Genomic DNA, 22,500 nt, shown 5'->3' with positions numbered 1-22,500 from the left:
ACCCCTCCCCCCGCTTAACCCGACACATAAATGGACCAATCCCAGTTGTGAAATATCCAACTGATTCCTCCCAGCCACAACAGGATTTGCTGGGGCGGGAGAATGTTCTAGAACTCCATTTGTGTGACAATCCCCCCCCACCCCTCCGCTCCCCCTCCAAGGATGTCCTGGCTCTGTGTTTAAGAGGCCCCAGGCCTCGCTCTGGAATTTTCCATCCCTCCCATCAGAGGAAATAGTTCCTCTCCGTTGATCTGATCGAATCCTGTCACCATCTCAAACCCCTCGATGAGATCACCCGGAATCTTCTGGACTGGAGGGGGACGCGAGCCCCTGAACGTGTGACCCTGTCCTCAGAGTTTAACCCTTTCAGTCCCGGGTCCATTCCGGCAGCCCATCCCCCCCCCCCGCCCGACAACCCCCCCTACCCCTCCCCCCACACACACCCCCATCCCCCTCCCCCCACACACACCCCCCTACCCCTCCCCCCACACACCCCCCCCCCCACCCCCGTCCCTCCGCCCCCACCCCAGCTGACAGGACAATATCTCCTTCCTGAGGGATGGGGCTTCCAGAACACAGTAAATAAATTGGGAAGAAAGTGGGTGGAACTGGGGACTGAGTGGGAATGGAACCATCAGCAGAGGAATGTGTCTGGTCCTCAATTCCCGAGATCCCTCAGGGACACTGATTGCAGTTCCAGAAACTCGGCCGAGAAGCCCGTATTCCTGAGAGGAAAAAAAACCCCCTCGTCTGGATTGGAATTCCCCACTCACAAGGCCTTTAGTCACCATTAACCCCCTCCTCCCCTCCATTTCAGCATTCACTCAACTCCCTCCAGATGGAGGGTGACTCTCACTAGGGGTTAGGGTGGGGGGGGCGGAGGGGGTTTTCATACTAGGTGCCCACACTCATAGAATCCTTACAAAGCAGAAGAGGCCATTCGACCCATTAAGTCTCTGCCGACTTTCTGACAGAGTATCTTATCCAGGGTCTCTTCCCCCAGTCTATCCTGTACCTCTACGCATTTCCCATTGCAATCCACCCAATCTTCACATCTTTGGACACTAAGGGGCAATTTAGTATGGCCAATCCACCTAACCTGCACATCTTGGGATACAAAGGGGCAATTTAGCATGGCCAATCCACCTAACCTGCACATCTTTGGACACTAAGGAGCAATTTAGCATGGCCAATCCTAACCTACACATCTTTGGACACTAAGAAACAATTTAGCATGGCAAATCTACCTAATCTACACATCTTTGGATGCTAAGGGTCAATTTAGCATGGCAAATCCTAACCTACACATCTTTGAAGTGCAGGAGGAACCCAGAGCACCCAGGGGAAACCCACGCAGACACGGTAAGAACATGCAAACTCCACACAGACAGTGTCCCAAGCCCCGAATCAAACGTGGGTTCCTTGCCCTAAGAGGCTTCAGTGCTAACCACTTTGCCACCATGCCACCTGCCTCAGTGGGCATCTGGATAGATACATGAATAGGCCGGGAATAGGGGGATATGGACCTTGGAGATGCAAGAAAATATTCGAGAGGTATCTGTGTCAGCACAGACGTGGTGGGCCGAAGGGCCTGTTCCTGTGTCCTTTGTTATTTGCCTGCCCCCTGGCAGTATACCTACCTTGCCAATGGCATGGTCCATGGGGAATAGTTGGGGAAAGAGGATATCTCCTTCAATGACTGGGGAACTCTGAATGGTTTTCCATTCCAAACGTGAATTCTGGGATTTAAAACAGGGGGGGGAAATACACCGGAAAAGTGACAACCAGAACTGGGATTCATCCAGAGGAACTCTTGACGGGAGGGAAGAATTTTACTCTCAGGCGATGCAATAGGTGGTTTGTTTGAAAGTTGGGGTTGTTTATATCTGAGGGATGACTGGTCAAATATTACCTTCTGACCCTGGCTTCACCAGGTTTAAACTCTGACTCGAACTGAATCGGGAACTTCCGGTTTATCGGGAAGCTGAAGCTTTCTGGGTGGAATGGTCACATTCCCAGTCTGAGAGTGACGGAGGGACATATAGAATTCACAGTGTGGCCACATGCAAGGCGGAGGACTTTCGGAATTACGCCATTTTCCAAGGATTGTACACACAGACACCAGGTTCACAGAATCAAAATCATAGAAACCCTACAGTGCAGAAAGAGGCCCTTCAGCCCATCGAGTCTGCACCGAACACAATCCCACCCAGGCTCTACCCCCATATCCCTACATATTATATCCACTAATCCCTCTAACCTATGCATCTCAGGACACTCAGGGACAATTTCTTAGCACGGCCAATCAACCTAACCCGCACATCTTTGGACTGTGGGAGGAAACCGGAGCACCCGGAGGAAACCCACGCAGACACGAGGAGAATGTGCAAACCCCACACAGACAGTGACCCAAGCTGGGAATCGAACCCGGGTCCTTGGAGCTGTGAAGCAGCAGTGTTAACCACTGTGCTACCGTGCCACCCCTTTGACTGGGATTGATTGATTGGAGGTTGATTGGGAGCTGTTGTCAGCGATGATGCTCAAGCTCAGAAGGAAAGGAGCCGGGATTCTATCCGAGGGAAATTAGAACGTTGTAGGAATGGGGCTGAAGATGGTGCTCTATATACTGAGTGGTCTGTCTGGTAAACCCTTTATTGTATCTGATAGTAAGTGTGCAACTTATTGATATATAAATCTGTCATTCCTGTTTAATCAATGTCTGTACGGGTTTCCTTCGGGTGCTCAGGCTTCCTCCCAAAGTCCAAAGATGTGCAGGTTAGGGGGATTGGCCGTGCTAAATTGTCCCTTAGTGTCCAAAGATGTGCAGGTTAGGGGGGATTGGCCGTGCTAAATTGTCCCTTAGTGTCCAAAGAGGTGTAGGTTAGGGGGATTGGCCGTGCTAAATTGTCCCTTAGTGTCCAAAGATGTGCAGGTTAGGGGGATTGGCCATGCTAAATTGTCCCTTAGTGTCCAAAGAGGTGTAGGTTAGGGGGATTGGCCGTGCTAAATTGTCCCTTAGTGTCCAAAGATGTGCAGGTTAGGGGGGATTGGCCGTGCTAAATTGTCCCTTAGTGTCCAAAGAGGTGTAGGTTAGGGGGATTGGCCGTGCTAAATTGTCCCTTAGTGTCCAAAGATGTGCAGGTTAGGTGGATTGGCCATGAGAAATGTGCGAGATTATGGGGTTAGAGTGGAGGGGAATGGACCTCGGTAAGATATGGAAGCTGTGATGTGGGCACCACAGTGGTTAGCACTGCTGACTCACAGTTCCAGGTATCTGTGTTCGATTCCCGCTTGGGTCACTGCCTGTGCGGAGTTTGTAGGTTCTCCCTGTGTCTGCGTGGGTTTCCTCCGGGTACTCCAGTTTCCTCCTACAGTCTGAAAGATGTGCTGGTTAAGTGCGTTGGCCGTGCTAAATTCTCCCTCAGTGTTACCTGAACAGTGTAGCGACCGAGAGATTTTCACAGTAACTTCACTGCAATGTTAACGTAAGCCTACTTGTGATAATAAATAATCTTCAAAAACTGCTATTTAGAAAACTCTAAATAAAGAATGTGTTATCATTGCCCCAGACAGCGCTCCCCCACCCCCCCCACCGCCAAGCTCTCCTGACCCCCACTGGCGTAAGCTCCTCTCCCTGTATGGAATAGATGGCTGTTATGGGTGAGGAAGGAGTGTGCCCTCCACTAACCTGTATAATCGTGAGCTGGGTACAGCATGCAGTCTCCCGGGAGTGTGAAGATTTGGCTGTGCACAGAATTGTACAGCTTTCTCGGACAACCTGGAGAGACAAACGGGAATGAGTCATGGAAAGGGATGAGAATTGCAGCGGGGGGGGAGAGTTTAAACGAGCTTTTACATTAATGAACAGCTTCCAATAAGTCAGCTATCGAGATGTTTCTGAGTTTGACAGGTGCGGTTCTGGGAGAATGCAGAAGAAATGGAAGTGTTTCAACGATAAGCAACAAATGTCTTTACCCGGGGAGTGGGGAGAATGTGGGACTCGCTCCCGCGGGGAGTGGGGGAGAATGTGGGACTCGCTCCCACGGGGAGTGGGGAGAATGTGGGACTCGCTCCCACGGGGAGTGGGGAGAATGTGGGACTCGCTCCCACGGGGAGTGGGGAGAATGTGGGACTCGCTCCCACGGGGAGTGGGGAGAATGTGGGACTCGCTCCCACGGGGAGTGGGGAGAATGTGGGACTCGCTCCCACGGGGAGTGGGGAGAATGTGGGACTCGCTCCCACGGGGAGTGGGGAGAATGTGGGACTCGCTCCCACGGGGAGTGGGGGAGAATGTGGGACTCGCTCCCACGGGGAGTGGGGAGAATGTGGGACTCGCTCCCACGGGGAGTGGGGAGAATGTGGGACTCGCTCCCACGGGGAGTGGGGAGAATGTGGGACTCGCTCCCACGGGGAGTAGGGAGAATGTGGGACTCGCTCCCACGGGGAGTAGGGAGAATGTGGGACTCGCTCCCACGGGGAGTAGGGAGAATGTGGGACTCGCTCCCACGGGGAGTGGGGAGAATGTGGGACTCGCTCCCACGGGGAGTGGGGAGAATGTGGGACTCGCTCCCACGGGGAGTAGGGAGAATGTGGGACTCGCTCCCACGGGGAGCGGGGAGAATGTGGGACTCGCTCCCACGGGGAGTAGGGAGAATGTGGGACTCGCTCCCACGGGGAGTGGGGAGAATGTGGGACTCGCTCCCACGGGGAGTGGGGAGAATGTGGGACTCGCTCCCACGGGGAGTGGGGAGAATGTGGGACTCGCTCCCACGGGGAGTGGGGAGAATGTGGGACTCGCTCCCACGGGGAGTGGGGAGAATGCAGAAGGTGTTTATCTGTGAAGATTCGGTGTCAGGATGGGAGGTATGGGGGGGGGGGTGAGAGGAATGGAGGGGAGAGAGGGATGGGGGTTGAGAGGGGTGGGGGGGTGAGGGGGTGGAGGGTTGAGGATTGGAGGGGTGAGAGATGGGGGGTGAGAGATGGGGGTGAGAGTGATGGGGGGTGAGGGATGGAGGTTGAGAGGGGTGGGGGGTGAAGGATGGTGGGGTGAGGGATGGGGGGTGGGGGGTTGAGGGATAGGGGGTGAGGGATGGGGGTGCGTGAGGGATGGTGGGAGGGTGATGGGTGGGGGGTGAGGGATGGAGGGATGAGGGATGGAGGGGGTGAGGGATGGAGGGATGAGGGATGGTGGGGGGCAAGGGGTGGGGGGGTGAGGGATGGGGAGTGAGGGATGGGGGGGTGAGGGATGGAGGGGGGGTTTACCTTGCTGGAAGTCCGTACGTCCGCAACCTCGAATGAGGAGAGCATCCCCAGTGAAGGCCATGGATTGGTCATTCAGGATGTAGGTTAGACACCCGTCCGTGTGTCCGGGGGTGGAACGAGCCTCGAGATACTGGACAGGGGAAAGGGGGGAAGGGGGAATGGGGGAAAGAGGAAAGGGGGAATGGGGAAAGGGGGAAAGCAACAGAATAGTAAAGCAGAGAAATGGAGCGAGCATTCCCAATCCCAGCCATCCACAATTCCCACCTTCCTGTTCATTTATGACACACTTCCCATTCCCATCACGATAAATGGATGCTGGAAATCCAAGTAACTTGTCCCAAAGCAACCCTCACCGTCCCTCCCTCTCCGCAGGACAACCCCCCGTCCCTCCCCGCAGGGCCCCCCTCCCATCCCTTCCTGCAGGGTACTCCCCCCGTCCCTCCCTGCACGACAACCCTCTGTCCCTCCCCACAGGGGCCCCCCCGGTCCCTCCCCCACAGGGCGCACACCCCCACCCCCCGTCCCTCCCCGCAGGACCGCCTGTCACTTATTCTGAAGTATTGCCGATGCCATGCTGTTACCTCTCCCCAGTGCCTCTGTTCTACCTTCTTTCATTAACGTTTCCTCTGTCCTGTGCCCCCCCCGCCGTCTGTCCTGAGCCCCCATCTTTCAGAATTTGTATTTTCCCCCGGGTGTGGGCCAGACTGGGTAAAGACGGCCGATTCCCTTCCCTGACGGGGTGTCACTGAACCAGATGGATTTTTAGCCACCTGCCTTGGTGGGATTCGAACCAGGTTCCCTGGAGTGTTACCCTGGGACTGAATTACTCATCCAGTAACAATACCACTACGCCACAGCCTTCCGTAATGGTTTGCCCACACGTGTAGCACTGTGTACAGTATTGTGTGTGGGGGGGGGGGATTCTCCCACACGTGTAGCACTGTGTACAGTATTGGGGGGGGGGAATTCTCCCACACGTGTAACACTGTGTACAGTATTGTGGGGGGGGGATTCTCCCACACGTGTAACACTGTGTACAGTATTGTGGGGGGGGGATTCTCCCACACGTGTAACACTGTGTACAGTATTGTGGGGGGGGGATTCTCCCACACGTGTAACACTGTGTACAGTATTGTGGGGGGGGGATTCTCCCACACGTGTAACACTGTGTACAGTATTGTGGGGGGGGGATTCTCCCACACGTGTAACACTGTGTACAGTATTGTGGGGGGGGGATTCTCCCACACGTGTAACACTGTGTACAGTATTGTGGGGGGGGGATTCTCCCACACGTGTAACACTGTGTACAGTATTGTGGGGGGGGGGATTCTCCCACACGTGTAGCACTGTGTACAGTATTGTGGGGGGGGGGGATTCTCCCACACGTGTAGCACTGTGTACAGTATTGTGGGGGGGGGGGATTCTCCCACACGTGTAGCACTGTGTACAGTATTGTGGGGGGGGGGGATTCTCCCACACGTGTAGCACTGTGTACAGTATTGTGTGGGGGGGGATTCTCCCACACGTGTAGCACTGTGTACAGTATTGTGGGGGGGGGGATTCTCCCACACGTGTAACACTGTGTACAGTATTGTGTGGGGGGGGGGATTCTCCCACACGTGTAGCACTGTGTACAGTATTGTGGGGGGGGGGGGATTCTCCCACACGTGTAACACTGTGTACAGTATTGGGGCGCGGGATTCTCCCGGGAGAATCTCCTGGTGTCTGATCCATGGGATTCACATTGGGCGTCCCACCCCCGGTGCCGGGTTTCCAGTAGTATCAGCTCTGTGCCAGAAATTGGCAGGGAGACGCCGAAACCACTTCACTAAAGATTTTAATATATTTTAAATACAATTAGCGGGGGGGACTGAATTCTCCAGACTCCAGGCCTCCCCCCCCACCCCGAGCAGGAGTGGTTCACTCCAGCGGGGTTTAGAATACCTCCCCATTAACAGGGGGCTAGTGGCCTGACCCTGCTGGAGTGAAGGGGGCAGCAATCAGGGACCCCCGCCCCAGGGGGTCGGGCAGCAGGGGTGGTGGTGCCCCCCGGGCATGGGCACCCTGTCAGTGCCCCCGGCACTGCCCACGGGGCCAAGAGGCAACGCCCAGGGGACGCCAGCCCACCAGGATTGGATAGTGCCAAGGGGGTGGGGCCTAGGAGGCGGGGGTCAGCCCTGTGGGGGCGGGGTTGGCAGCGTAGAGGTCAGGGGGTGGGGGGGAATCGGGGGGGCTGGAGAGCAGGGTGGGCTGAGAGAGGGGGTTGGGAATGGTCCGGGGCGGGGGCCAGCGATCGGGCTGTTGGGGGTGGGGGGTCAGAGAGCTGGCATTGCGGGGGGGGCCGTGGGGTTGGCTGGCAGTCGGGAGGTTGGCGGTGCGGGGCTACTGCGCACGCGCCGATCTCTGCTGTGATAGACCAGCACACGCGCAGTGGCCCACTCTGCACTGCGGGCATAGGGAAAGGCCTCACTGATATATAATGATATTGAGACGAGTGGACTCAGCAGTGCACAGAGTGTGGCCAACTCTTCTCTGAACTCCCACTGAAGAACCAGCGTGAATTCCTCAGGAGAAAGGAATAGAGGATATGGTGATGGGCAGAGATCAGGAGGGTGGTGTGGAGCAGATACAGCAGCAGAGAGCAGATGGGCAGAATGGCCTGTCTCCACGCAGAAATTACTCTCCATTTTACTCACAAAGTCGCCAAAGTTGATGGTGCTGCCACCCTGGATGTGAATATCGGCCAGGGCTCCACTGTCCTTCGCTATAACACTCCGGCATCCAGGCAGAATCTTCTTCAAGAGGCCACTTCCGGTCACATGATCAGCATGGCAGTGCGTATTGGCTGCAGGGGGGAAATGACACAATGCGATCAGTCAGGTGACTCTCCACCCAATCCGGGATTGGCCGGACGGGAACTCCAAGGAGAAAAACAATTGGATTACGGATCCAATCGGAGGAATCAGGAACAGAAGTTGGCAAAGTCAGCCCTTTGAGGCAGCTTCCCCATTCCCTCGGGATCTCTCCCTGCTCTCAAACCCCCACGTATAGACGGTCGGAGCAGGAGGAGGAATTAAGGGTTAGGGTGAGCGGGTGGGTAAGTGGAGCTGAGTCCACAAAAAAGATCAGCCATGATCTTATTGAAGAGCAGAGCAGGCTCGGGGGGTCGGATGGCCCACTCCAGCTCCTAGTCCTTATGTTCTAGGCCATTTGGCCCTTCGATCCTGCTCCGTCACTCAATCAGACCAACTCAATAGCCTAATCCTGCTTTCTCCCCATAACCTTTGATCCCATTCGCCCCAGGTGCTATATCCAGCCCCCTCTTAAATATATTCAATGTTTTGGCATCAATTATTCTTTGGGCGAAGAAATGTCTCTTCATCTCCATCCTAAATAGTCTGTGCCGAATGCTCAGACTGTGACCCCTGATTCTGGACCTCCTTTTATTCCTTTTTTATATCAGAAATATATCTATCCCCTTCTTGAAACCATCCAATGATTCAGACCCCATCGCTCCATGGGGCAGCGAGTTCCACAAATTCACCACCCTCTGAGAGAAATATCATGCACAGCAAGATCCCACAAGCAAACAGCAACGTGATCATGACCCAGAGCGTCTGTTTTTGATGATGGTTGAGGGATAAGCATTGACCCCAGGACGCCGAGGAGAACCCCCCCCCAGCCTTGGGTCACCGTCTGTGTGGAGTTTGCACATTCTCCCCGTGTCTGCGTGGGTTTCCTCCGGGTGCTCTGGTTTCCTCCCACGGTCCAACGATGCGCGGGTTAGGGTGCATTGGGCCGTGCTAAATTCTCCCTCAGTGTCCCCGAACAGGCGCCGGAGTGTGGCGACTGCGTAGTGTTAACGCAAGCCTACTTGTGACAGGAATAAATAAACTTCAATCCCATTGAATGGCGGGGTAGGCTCGATGGGCTGAATGGCCGTGTTATGATCTAATGAGGTTTGGGTGGGGTGATCTCTGGGGGGGGGGGAAGGGGGTTGTCGGGGGGAGGGATACGTGCAGGCAAACACTTGGTTGGGGTCAAAGGTCAGCAGGGTCACCCTTTTCCCTTCACCCCCAGTACACCGGAGGCTGTGGCCATGGGGGAAGTGGGTATACTGGCATTGGGGGGGTGGGGGGGGGCCCGGGGGGGGGGGGGCAGTAGACGTAAAACCCACCGCCCTCACAACCCCCCCCAACCCCCAAGTAAGAGTCACCCTCCATCGGGGAGGGAGGGAGTTGAGAGAAGTGGATTAAGGGTGACATGGAGGGCAGGAGAGGGTTAATGTTGACGAACGGCCTCGTGACTGGGGAATTCCTAATCCTCACGGAATTGGCATCCAGACGAGGGAGTTTTTGTTCTCAGGAATACTGGCTTCTGGGCCAGGTTTCTGGAGCTGCGATCAGTGTCCCTGACGGATCTCGGGAACTCAGATACGTCGCTGTGTCGACAGTTCTGACTCTCACTGAGTTCCCCGATCTCGGGAACAACGTCCGTCTCCCCCCCCCCCAACAAGCCCCCGACCTTCTCTGATTTATTTACGGAGTTCCGGCTCCCTCCCCGTCCCTCAGGAAGGAGACATTGTCCCTGACGCGGGGGGGGGACTGCCACCGATTCACCAGAATGATGCCCGGACTGAGGGGGTTAAACTCCGAGCACAGGGTCACACAGACCGGGCTCGCGCGTCCCCCATCCCAGTCCCAAAGATTCCGGGGTGAGCTGATCGCGAGGTTTCAGATAGGTAAAGGATTCGATCGGATCGACGGGGGAGAAACTATGTCCCCCGGTGGGTGGAGGGTTGGGAGGAGGAGGATTCCAGAGCAAGGCTGGGTTCTGGAGGGGGGGGGGGGACTCTTTCAAATAAATCAACTCAAATTAAATCAGGGATAAAGTAAATGGGGCAGCTCCCCAAAAGGAGGGGGAGCAGCCCAAACGATAAACAAAGTCAAAAGGAAACTTAAAAAACATCAAATTAAAACGTGATTATGAAGGTCAATAATGCACCCCAGCCCCATGCGGTGCCCAGCGGGCATGGAAACGTCAACTGTGCCCATGGGCACTGCACGCTCCCTCTCCAGGACACCGGGCCACCAAGGTAGCCACGGTAGAGGGGCAGATAGTCGGGACGGACGGCCCCCCCGATTGCCCACTGCCTGGACCTGTAAATGGCGCATCTCACCAGGCCCAGGGGCAGGTTGACGAGGAGGTCGCCATCCCGGCCCTCCCCTCTCCGCACCGGGTGCCCGTAGTTCAGGAGGGTGGGACTGAAGAGCAAACAAAACATCAATAAAAGCTTCTTCAAGTAAACAAAAAGGGAGTGCGACCGAAGACACAAAATGTAGACGTCATCCACGGACTCCACAGAAGGGGCAAGCTTCAGAGCCCGTGAGCCAGTGAATCTTACGGCTGTACGGTACCGCTGCGCGCAGTACCCTCCACCCCAGGTCCCCGAGGTAACTGGGGGGAGATCCCTCCGTAGAGGGAGCTCCATTGGGGACCTCCGCTGCCCGGCGGCAACAAGGCCCGCCAAGGTGTGTCCGGGCGACGGGTGAGGGCCAGTGTGGAATTCCGTCCACACACGGGGAACGCTCGGACGGGATCCCACCGCACGCCTGAGCCGCCTCGAGACCGTGTGCACACTCGGGGCCCAGCACGACCGCCCGTAGGTCTCGGAAGGCTTTGGCCTCATCCAGCCCCCTCCTCCACCGTCCAGCACGTCCCTGATCCTGGTCACCCCGGGCACCCACGGTCCCTCGGGCCCAGCATGAGGCGGCGAAGCTCCCACGGGCCCTGCAGATGGTGTTGGGGGGGGGGGGGCCGGAGGTGGAATCTGTCCCCGAGCCGGCTGCCGGGGTGGCTGGGGTAGTGGGGGCCTGGGTTCCATTGCCCCCCCCCCCCTTCTGTTTTTTGCCCTATTTACAGGGGATCTTCTGGCTTCGCGGAGGCTCCACTCCCACCTCCCGCCAAGATGGCAGCCACTGCCAGCGTGGCCTCCCCTTGTGGGGGGGGCCCGGCTGGTACGCGATTGGGGGGAGACGGGGGACACAGACCTGGCGCTGGAAGGAGTAGACATGCCAGAGGGGTGGGTCCCAAAGGCCGAGCGGGATGGGCGCCACCCCAGTCCTGACCTCCCCCCACAACCCCCAGGTAGATGGAGGTGGGGGAGCTCCCCGGGGCGGAAGGGCGGGAAGTTTGAGACTATAATCTTGCGGGCCGGGACCTCCCCCTTTCCAGGGTGAGGAGGACCGCCCACTGGGCCTCCAAAAAGAATTTGGCCCCTGCCGTACATCTCAGAGGCTGTGACAATGGCCGAGGGGGCCCGACAACCCCAGCCTGACCTAGGCCTCAATGGTCATGTCCTCACCTGCGTAGAGCAGTTTGAGTCCCAGCTCCTGAATTAATTGAACGTCGCGATTCACTTCATTAATGACAGGATCTATAATCACAGCCTCCTTGCTGTGGGAGTCTGCCAGGATGTAGGTGTAGGTACAGCTGATCTTCTCAAAGAGCTGAAACAATTGCGAACGAAAATTTGTGAGTAGTTCAGATTTGTGTGCGGACAATGGTCTGAGCTGTGAGTCAGTGCGAAAGTATATGTGTGACTGCATACACGTTCATATGCTGAGTTTGTTTGTATGTGTAAGGGAGTGCCGCACTGTCAGAGGGTCAGTGCTGAGGGAGTGCCGCACTGTCAGAGGGTCAGTACTGAGGGAGTGCCGCACCGTCAGAGGGTCAGTACTGAGGGAGTGCCGCACTGTCAGAGGGTCAGTGCTGAGGGAGTGCCGCACTGTCAGAGGGTCAGTGCTGAGGGAGTGCCGCACTGTCAGAGGGTCAGTGCTGAGGGAGTGCCGCACTGTCAGAGGGTCAGTGCTGAGGGAGTGCCGCACTGTCAGAGGGTCAGTACTGAGGGAGTGCCGCACTGTCAGAGGGTCAGTACTGAGGGAGTGCCGCACTGTCAGAGGGTCAGTGCTGAGGGAGTGCCGCACTGTCAGAGGGTCAGTGCTGAGGGAGTGCCGCACTGTCAGAGGGTCAGTACTGAGGGAGTGCCGCACTGTTAGAGGGTCAGTACTGAGGGAGTGCCGCACTGTCAGAGGGTCAGTGCTGAGGGAGTGCCGCACTGTCAGAGGGTCAGTGCTGTTTACCCAAATCTAATGTCTTACCTGTCGAAATATTAACCCTTTAGCCCGAGCAATCTCTTGGTGGTACATCTTGCTGGGCACACCGGGGTTGAAGGACTGGTGTGGACGAACATTCCAGCCACTGCGAAATCCGGTCCCAGGCTTGGGACAGATTGCTAGGCCTCGAAGGCTGATGGATTTGAAGAGAGGCCCCAACATTGCAAAGTGCAGCAATGTTTATTTCCTTATGTCTGCACTCTGATATGTGAAAACAAAGTGATCAGAGATTAACTTTGTAAAGCAATAAGAGTTTAAACATTAAACACTCCCTCACATTGCGCAAGTTTTATTGCAGATATCCCAAAGTACAGCTGAAGGGACGCTGGAGATTCGGAGGGGATTTATGCTGTGCTCTGCACTGTGGAGATGAGTGTTGCCCACATTGTAACTCCGAAGCAGACACCATCCAAGGCCAAACATTAACACACCCCCATCCACAAACATTCACTCTCTCCACTGCGATGCACAGTGATGGCCGTGTGTACCATCTACAAGATGCACTGCAGCATCTCACCAAGGCACCTTCCAAACCCACCACCTCTACCATCTAGAAGGACAAGGGCAGCAGATACCTGGGAACGCCCCCACCTGGAGGTTCCCCTCCAAGTCACCCACCATCCTGACTTGGAAATATATCGGCCGTTCCTTCACTGTCACTGGGCCTAAATCCTGGCACTCCGTCCCTAACAGCACAGTGGGTGTACCTACACCTCAGGGACAGCAGTGGGTTCAAGGAGGCGGCTCACCCACCACCTTCTCAAGGGGCAATTAGGGATGTGGGGGGGGGGGTAAATGCTGGGCATGGCCAGTGAGGGGTTGGGGGCTGATTTAGTCAGATCCGGTTTTACATTGGGTGAGGATTGAGGGCAAGGGAAGGGGGGCCATTAGCGAGCAGTTTGGATAAAGCGGTCACACCACAGAGATGTTGGCTCGGGAGCTAGCACTGAGAACATTCAGACTCTGTCAAAGGGCACTCCCTGGGAAATAACAGGTCAATATAACCCACGATGTACCCTGATTCCTGCTATGACATCTGAGGAGAGACTGAGAGGGTGTGGGTTATATTCACTGGAGTTTAGCAGAGTGAGAGGGGATCTCATAGAAACTTACAAAATTCTAACAGGGTTAGACAGAGTAGATTCAGAAAGAATGTTCCTGATGGTGGGGGAGTCTAGAACTAGGGGTCAGAAGTTTATAAGTCTTATCAGTAGAATCATAGAATCCCTTTCATAGAGAAGGAGACTATTCGGCCCATCGAATAAGCACTGACCACAATCCCACCCTGGCCCTAACCCTGTAATCCTACATTTACCCTGCTAATCCCCCAACACAAGGGGCAATTTACCACGGCCAATCAACCTAACCCGCACATCTTTGGACTGTGGGAGGAAACTGGAGCACCCGGAGGAAACCCACGCAGACACGGGGAGAACATGCAAACTCCACGTGACCCAAGCCGGGAATTGAACACGGGTCCCCGGCACTGTGAGGCAGCAGTGCTCACCACTGTGCCACCGTGCCACCCATAGTTAGTGTCCCTTTAAGAGGGTTTTTGTTCCCTGTAGCTGACAGCCTTAGCTGCAGAGCTTGTCAAACGAGGAACGGTTGAGGACTCTGGGACTGAACTTGATGGAGTTTAGAAGGATTGGGGGGGAGTGGGATCTCATTGAAACTCACAGAATACTGAGGGGTCTGGAGAGAGTGGATGGGGAGAGGATGTTTCCGCGAGTGGGAGAGACTGGAACTCGGCACCACCTCGGAGTGAAGGGACAATCCTTTAAAACTGAGATGGGGAGGAATTTCTTCAGCCAGAGAGTGGGGAATGTGTGGAATTCATTGCCACAGAGGAGGCCGGGTCATTGAGTGTCTTCAAGACAGAGATAGATAGGTTCCTGATTAATAAGGAGATGGAGGGTTACGGGGAGAAGGCAGGAGAATGGGGATGAGGAATATATAGAATGATAGAATGGCGGGGCAGATGGGGCTGAGTGGGCTGATTTTCTGCCCCTATATCTTACAGTCTGGTGCCTTTGTTACCTGGCTGTCGACAAGAGTCCTTTTATTGCTCCTGAATTTGCTGAAATCGGGGTTGTTCAAGTTTACCCTGGGATTGGTTTCATTGTTAGGAGAAAGGTTGTGGGTTCTGGTCAGCTGTTTTCTGTCTTAGTGAATTCAATGTTTCACTTTCTGTTCTCGGTTGTTTAGTTTTGAAGGGAGTGGACCTCAAACAGAGAGCAGTCTCTCTCTCTCTCTCGCTGGGATTTGGAAATTTTGCTGGTGAGCTGAAGTAAAGCTCCTTGCTTTCCTAGACTGGAGAACCTGCTGTTGGTGGCTTGACCAGAATCTCTCCCTGGTGTCCTGGGAAGCTATTCTGACTTCAAACTGTGTCACGAGGACTATTAGAACTTCCAAGACTGGGAGTTTTAATTTCTCGAACCAAAGGTCTCAACTCCGTGGAAGATAGGAGCAGGAGAAGGCCATTTGGCCCTTCGAACCTGTTCCGCCATTCTTTACGATCATAGTGGATCATCCAACTCAATAGACCAATCCTGCTTCCTCTGGATAACCGTTGATCCCATTTGCCCCAAGTGCTATTTCCAGCCACCTCGTCAATGTTTTGGTATCAACGACTTCCTGTGGGAATGAACTCCACAGGCTTGCCAGGTGAAGAAATGTCTCCTCATCTCTGTCCTAAATGGTCTACCCCGAATCCTCAGACTGTGACCCCTGGACTCCCCCCATCACCGGAAATATCCCCTCTCTATCTACTCTGTCTGGTCGTAGAATCATAGAAATCATAGAAACACCACAGAGGGCATTGGGCCCATCGAGTCTGTACCGACCACCCAGGCCCTACCCCCATATCCCCCCACTAATCGCTCTAACCTATGCATCTCAGGACACTAAGGGGCAATTTTAGTATGGCCGAACTCACAGTCCTGTTAGAATTTTATAAGTCTCAATGAGATTTCCTCCTCATTCATCTGAACTCCAGTGAAAACATAAGAACGTAAGAAATAGGAGCAGGAGGAGGCCTTCGAGCCTGCCCCATCATTCAATAAGATCATGGCTGATCTGAAGTGGATCAGTCCCACTCACCTGCCTGCTCCCCATAACCCTTAATTCCCTTATCGATCAGAAATCTAAAAACAATCCTAACCCAGTCAATCTCTCCTCATACATCAGTCCCGCCATCACCAGAATCAGTCTGGTAAACGTTCGCTGCACTCCCTCGAGGGCCAAGAACATCCTCCCTCACAAAAGGTTTTGTGTCCATTTTCACATTTATCTGTGCTGTGTTGAACCTGTTTCAAGAGTTTTGTCTGTGGAAGGTTTTGGTTTACTGGGAATGTCTCAGATATATTTGTTAAGGTTTATACGTGGTAGTGGTTGTTTTGTTTCTTGTTTGTAATTGATAGAAGTTATTGCTAATTTTCTTACTATGCATGTTAACTATATTCTGAAATAAATTCTGTTTGATAAAAGCTCCCTAGTGGTTCGTTTGAATCATACTTGAAGTGAAACCTATCATGCTTATCCCAGAAAAATTCAAGGTGATAAACCTATGGTCCAGGCGGTTTTCATAAAACACTTTGAAGTCACTGATCTGAACTATAATAGGTTGAGGATAATGGTCAAACTTTTTGGAAGTTTTAAGTTTAAGTTTTTTTTTAAGTTTATTTATTAGTGTCACAAGTAGGCTTATATTAACACTGCAATGAAGATACTACAAAAATCCCCTAGTTGCCACACTCTGGTGCCTGTTTGGGTAACACTGAGGGCGAATTTCGCACGGCCAATGCACCCTAACCAGCACGTCTTTCAGACTGTGGGAGGAAACCCACGCAGATATGGGGAGAAACTCCGCACAGGTAGTGATCCAAGCTGGGAATCGAACCCAGGTCCCTGGCGCTGTGAGGCAGCAGTGCTGTGCCACCATACCACCCAGAGAACTGAGATGAGAAGAAATTTCTTCACCCAGAGGGCGGTGAATGTGTGGAATTCACTCCCACGGAAAGAAGTTGAGGCCAAAACATTGTGCGATTTCAAGAAGAAATTAGATATCGCTCTTGGGGGCGAAAGGGATCGAGGGATATGGAATTTGAAGATCAGCCATGATCAAAATGAATGGTGCAGGAAGCTTGAAGGGCCGAGTGGCCTACTCCTGGTTCCAGTTTCTTTGATCTATTGAATAAAAGCAGAGGGTCCACACTGGGGACTGTGTCCAGTTCTGGGCCTCCACACTTTTGGAAAGGGAGGGAGGGTATGCGAGAATTCTGGAGGAGGTGGGGAATTTACCAGGAGAGGAGGAATTTCTTCAGCCAGAGAGTGGGGAATCTGTGGAACTCTTTGCCGCAGAAGGCTGTGGAGACCAGGTCATTGAGTGTCTTTGAGATAGAGAGACTCTTGGTCAATAAGGGGATCAGGGTTTATGGAGAATGGGGATGAGAAAAATATCAGCCATGATTGAATGGCAGAATGGACTCGATGGGCCGAGTGGCCTAATTCTTCTCGTACGTCTTATGGTTCCAGAGATGAGGGGATTTTAGCTCTGATTTGGAGCCGGAGATGCCGGGGAGTTGTCCTCCTCAGAGCAGAAGGAGATTGGGAGGAGGTCAGAACGAGGTGGACACTGCTTTGGATCCGGTAGGGAAAGACGATGGATGATTTCAAAAGGAAATCGGATGGGAACTGGAGGGAGATGAACCTGCAGGGACACAGGGATAGAATGGGCGAGGGTGGGACTGAGTGGATTGCTGTACAGAGAGATAGCAGGGAGTTGATGGGCCGAATAGCTTCTCTTCGGTTACAGACGCGATGAAAATTTCTTCAGCTCAGTGCTCACCGTCGGAATCAGCTAATCGCAGATGAATAAGTTTATGGATGACACAGAGAGTGGTCGGGAGGTTCACAGTGAGGTTAAGTATCTCGGGATTTAAGAAGATGCCGATGGAATGGGCAGGTCAGTGGCAGATGGAATTTAACCCTGAACAGTGTGGGGAGATAAATATTGGAAGGAGTAATTTGACAAGGAAATATTTAATGGATGGTAGGATACTAGGATGTTCTGTGGAACAAAGGGACCTTGGCGAGTTTCTCCAGAGATTTCTGAAAGGAATGGAATAGAATCATAGAATCCGACAGTGCAGAAGGAAGCCATTCAGCCCATCGAGTCTGCACCAGCCACAATCCCACTCAGGCCCTATCCCCATATTTACCCTAACTAGTCCTCCTGACACTGAGGCCAATTTAGCATGGCCAATCCACCTAACCCGCACATCTTTGGACTGTGGGAGGAAACCAGCAAGAAGTCTCACAACACCAGGGTAAAGTGCACACCTGACAAAGGAACAGTGTTTCTGAAAGCCTGTGGCGTTTACTATCAAATAAACCTGTTGGACTTTAACCCGGTGTTGTGAGACTTCTTACTGTGTTTACCCCAGTCCAACGCCGGCATCTCCGCATCTGTGGGAGGAAACCGGAGCACTCGGAGGAAACCCACGCAGACATGGGGAGAAGGCGCAGACTCCGCACAGACAGCGACCCAAGCTGAGAATCGAACCCGGGTCCCCTGTGCTGTGAGGCAGCAGTGTTAACCCACTGCGCCACCGTGCTGCCCATCTTGGTAGGGTGGTGAAAAAGGCATGTGGGAGACTTGTCTTTATCAGTCGAGGCACAGATTACAAACTCAGGGAGATCAGGTTGGAGTTGTGTCGAACTTTTAGTGAGGCTACAGCTGGAGTCCTGTGTGCAGTTCTGGTCACATTATAGGGAGGATGGAATTGCAATGGAGGGGGTGCAGAGGAGATTGACAAGGATGCTGCCTGGGGTAGAAGTCATGGACAGAGGTTGGATAGGCTTGGGTTGTCCTCTCTGGAGCAGAGGGTGACCTGATCGAGGGGTACAAGATTATGAGAGGCGCAGACAGAGTGGATATGGAGCAGCTGTTCCCCTTGGTTGAAGGGTCAGTTGTGAGGGGCTGCAGGTTAAAATTGAGGGGGTGGGGGGGGTTTAGGGGGAATGTTTGGAAAAGCATTTACTCAGAGGTTCTGGAATGCGCTGCCTGGGAGGGAGGTGGAGGTGGGATGCCTCACATCCTTTAAAAAGTACCTGGATGTGTACTTGGCACATCATAACATTCAGGGCTAAGGGCCAAGTCCGGGAAAGTGGGAATAGGTGGGAGTTTAGGTGTTTCTAATGTGCCAGTTCAGACTCAATGGGCCGAAGGGTCTCTCCTGCGCTGTGTGATTCTATGATTCAATGAATAGGATCGGGGGTAACAGGTGATGTGAATATTATTCTCTGAGATGGAAATGTTGTGATGTGGGCTATGGATTCTTTCCAAGTCGGAATGATGAGATTCTGAGACGTATTTGTTTAAACGTGAATCATTTCTTGATTGTCACCAAAGTCCATCACCATGTGACACAATACATCATACCACGAGTTCTGCCGTTTTCCAGGCACACCTTAATTCTTGCTCTGCCAAGCATCTTTGTGTGATAACAGTATACAGGGGTCACAATATCCCCCCTTTCTCCTTGAATCAGAGGTACGATGCCTTCCAGTGAAGGATGACAATATAATGTTTATTTGTGATCTCTGCTCCGATCATCCTGATACGACTATCGCGCCTCTTCACCACCAATCCCCCCGCTGTGTTGTAATATAGGATCTCAATTATGACGTTTTGAGGCTGGAATATTCAAAATTGCGGCATTTATTGTTAGTGTTTAACAATGTACAGATAACAGGTCATGGTCATACACGGAGTGGCTGCCAATCAGATAGATTACTTCAAGAATGTTCTCTCCAGATATTTCTCTCTATTATTATGTGACTCTATATATAATAGGATGGGTGGTGTTATTACCCAATCAGATGTTAACCCTTTGTCGTGTATTGTTATATTAAAATGAGGGAGTGCCGCACTGTCAGAGGGTCAGTGCTGAGGGAGTGCCGCACTGTCAGAGGGTCAGTGCTGAGGGAGTGCCACACTGTCAGAGGGTCAGTACTGTGGGAGTGCCGCACTGTCAGAGGGTCAGTGCTGAGGGAGTGCCGCACTGTCAGAGGGTCAGTACTGTGGGAGTGCCGCAATGTCAGAGGGTCAGTACTGAGGGAGTGCCGCACTGTCAGAGGGTCAGTGCTGAGGGAGTGCCGCACTGTCAGAGGGTCAGTGCTGAGGGAGTGCCGCACTGTCAGAGGGTCAGTACTGTGGGAGTGCCGCACTGTCAGAGGGTCAGTGCTGAGGGAGTGCCGCACTGTCAGAGGGTCAGTACTGAGGGAGTGCCGCACTGTCAGAGGGTCAGTACTGAGGGAGTGCCGCACTGTCAGAGGGTCAGTACTGAGGGAGTGCCGCACTGTCAGAGGGTCAGTGCTGAGGGAGTGCCGCACTGTCAGAGGGTCAGTACTGAGGGAGTGCCGCACTGTCAGTGGGTCAGTGCTGAGGGAGTGCCGCACTGTCAGAGGGTCAGTGCTGAGGGAGTGCCGCACTGTCAGAGGGTCAGTACTGAGGGAGTGCCGCACTGTCAGAGGGTCAGTACTGAGGGAGTGCCGCACTGTCAGAGGGTCAGTACTGAGGGAGTGCCGCACTGTCAGAGGGTCAGTACTGAGGGAGTGCCGCACTGTCAGAAGGTCACATTAAATAATCCATCCCCTACGGACAAGCCCTCCCTATACACAGGATCTGCTCAGATGAGGAGGATCGTGACAGACACCTCCAGACACTGAAAGATGCTGTCATTAGAACAGGATATGGTGCTCGACTCATAGATCGACAGTTCCGATGCGCCACAGCAAAAAACCGCACCGATCTCCTCAGAAGGCAAACACGGGACACAGTGGACAGAGTACCCTTCGTCGTCCAGTACTTCCCCGGAGCGGAGAAGCTACGGCATCTTCTCCGGAGTCTTCAACATATCATTGATGAAGACGAACATCTCGCCAGGGCCATCCCCACACCCCCACTTCTTGCCTTCAAACAACCACACAACCTCAAACAGACCATTGTCCGCAGCAAACTACCCAGCCTTCAGGAGAACAGTGACCACAACACCACACAACCCTGTCACAGCAACCTCTGCAAGACATGTTGGATCATCGACATGGATGACATCATCTCATGTGAGAATACCGTCCACCAGGTACATGGTAAATACTCTTGCAACTCGGTCAATGCTGTCTACCTGATACGCTGCAGGAAAGGATGTCCCGAAGCATGGTACACTGGGGAGACCATGCAGACGCTACGACAACGGATGAATGAACATCGCTCGACAATCACCAGGCAAGACTGTTCCCTTCCTGTTGGCGAACACTTCAGTGGTCACGGGCATTCAGCCTCTGACCTTCGGGTTAGCATTCTCCAAGGCAGCCTTCACGACACACGACAGCGCAGAGTCGCTGAACAGAGACTGATAGCCAAGTTCCGCACACATGAGGACGGTCTCAACCAGGATCTTGGGTTCATGTCGCACTATCTGTAACCCCCGTGACTTGCCTGGGTTTGCAAAATCTCACTAACTGTACTGTCTGGAGACAATACACATCTCTTTAATCTGTGCTTAATGCCATCTCCACTCACATTGTCTGTACCTTTAAGACTTGATTAGCTGTAAAGACTCACATTCCAATCATTATTTTGTAAATTGAGTGTGCGCCTTTATTTGCCCTGTTTGTGAACAGAACTCCCACTTACCAGACGAAGGGACAGCGCTCTGAAAGCCAGTGGCTTTTGCTCCCAAATAAACCTGTTGGACTTTAACCCGGTGTTGTGAGACTTTTTACTGAGGCGTTAAACCCAGACCCTCTCGCTGACTTACCCTGAACTTGGTGTGAACTGCCTGTCACTTGGCACCTCTCCAGTGGTTGAAGACACAAATGAAACTCTCTGTTTCCAGCCTGGTTTCTGTTTTATCTTTAAACTGCTGATGAGACTCTGGGTTTTGTGGACACAGCGGCGAATGGGGACTTTGCCTCCCCCTGGAGGATGAGTGTTGAATTGAACTGGACAATGTGAGGTCAGCCTCAGGCGTCTGGCCTAGTAACTGGAGTGTCCGGTTCGACTGGATGTGGCTGCCTTTGGAGAACGATAACAACCTGCATTAATACAGCGCCTTTGAAATATGAAGCCCTTGACATTGGAACGGCTGCCAACCAAATACTTGACAACACGACAAGTGAGCAGTTTCAGGGAGACCAGAGACTCGGTCAAAGAGGTTTTTTTTTAAAGAGCTTCTTCAAGGAGGAGACAGACACAGAGATGGAGAGGTTTCGGGAGGGAATTCCAGAGTTTAGGGACCCCCCAGGTGGCAGAACGCATGGCAGCCAATGGCAGAGCGATGGGAATCGGGGGATGATCAAGAGGCCGGAGTTGGAAGAACATGGAGATCTTGGAGGACCGTTGGGGCTGGAGGAGGTTACAGAGATAGGGAGGGGTGTAGGGGCTGGAGGAGGTTAAGAGCCCTGACCCTCTGACAGTGCGGCACTCCCTCAGTACTGACCCTCTGACAGTGCGGCACTCCCTCAGTACTGACCTTCTGACAGTGCGGCACTCCCTCAGTACTGACCCTCTGACAGTGCGGCACTCCCTCAGCACTGACCCTCTGACAGTGCGGCACTCCCTCAGTACTGACCCTCTGACAGTGCGGCACTCCCTCAGTACTGACCCTCTGACAGTGTGGCACTCCCTCAGTACTGACCCTCTGACAGTGCGGCACTCCCTCAGCACTGACCCTCTGACAGTGCGGCACTCCCTCAGCACTGACCCTCTGACAGTGCGGCACTCCCTCAGTACTGACCCTCTGACATTGCGGCACTCCCTCAGTACTGACCCTCTGACAGTGCGGCACTCCCTCAGCACTGACCCTCTGACAGTGCGGCACTCCCTCAGCACTGACCCTCTGACAGTGCGGCACTCCCTCAGTACTGACCCTCTGACATTGCGGCACTCCCTCAGTACTGACCCTCTGACAGTGCGGCACTCCCTCAGCACTGACCCTCTGACAGTGCGGCACTCCCTCAGCACTGACCCTCTGACAGTGCGGCACTCCCTCAGCAC

General features: G+C 53.6%; 1 protein-coding gene across 1 annotated transcript in view; it reads right to left on the bottom strand.

Annotated features, from left to right (window-relative positions):
- The window catches only part of LOC145340588 (persulfide dioxygenase ETHE1, mitochondrial-like), a 23,874-nt gene extending 2,481 nt beyond the window's left edge, over positions 1-21,393 (bottom strand). The window contains exons 1-6 of the mRNA XM_080185055.1: positions 21,263-21,393; positions 12,423-12,638; positions 11,627-11,771; positions 7,959-8,107; positions 5,263-5,392; positions 3,689-3,778 (exon numbers count right to left, since the gene is read on the bottom strand). Of these exons, the coding sequence (XP_080041181.1) occupies positions 3,689-3,778; positions 5,263-5,392; positions 7,959-8,107; positions 11,627-11,771; positions 12,423-12,599 (691 nt within the window). The 5' untranslated portion in view covers positions 12,600-12,638; positions 21,263-21,393. The remainder of the gene's footprint in view (positions 1-3,688; positions 3,779-5,262; positions 5,393-7,958; positions 8,108-11,626; positions 11,772-12,422; positions 12,639-21,262) is intronic.
- Positions 21,394-22,500: the final 1,107 nt, after the last annotated feature.

Source organism: Carcharhinus amblyrhynchos, unplaced genomic scaffold (assembly GCF_965287045.1).
Source record: "Carcharhinus amblyrhynchos unplaced genomic scaffold, sCarAmb.v2.hapA chromosome_1174, whole genome shotgun sequence".
In the NCBI taxonomy this organism is placed as follows: domain Eukaryota; kingdom Metazoa; phylum Chordata; class Chondrichthyes; order Carcharhiniformes; family Carcharhinidae; genus Carcharhinus; species Carcharhinus amblyrhynchos.
The sequence above is the reverse complement of the archived record's forward strand: the minus strand, read 5'-3'. Positions and strand labels throughout refer to the sequence as shown.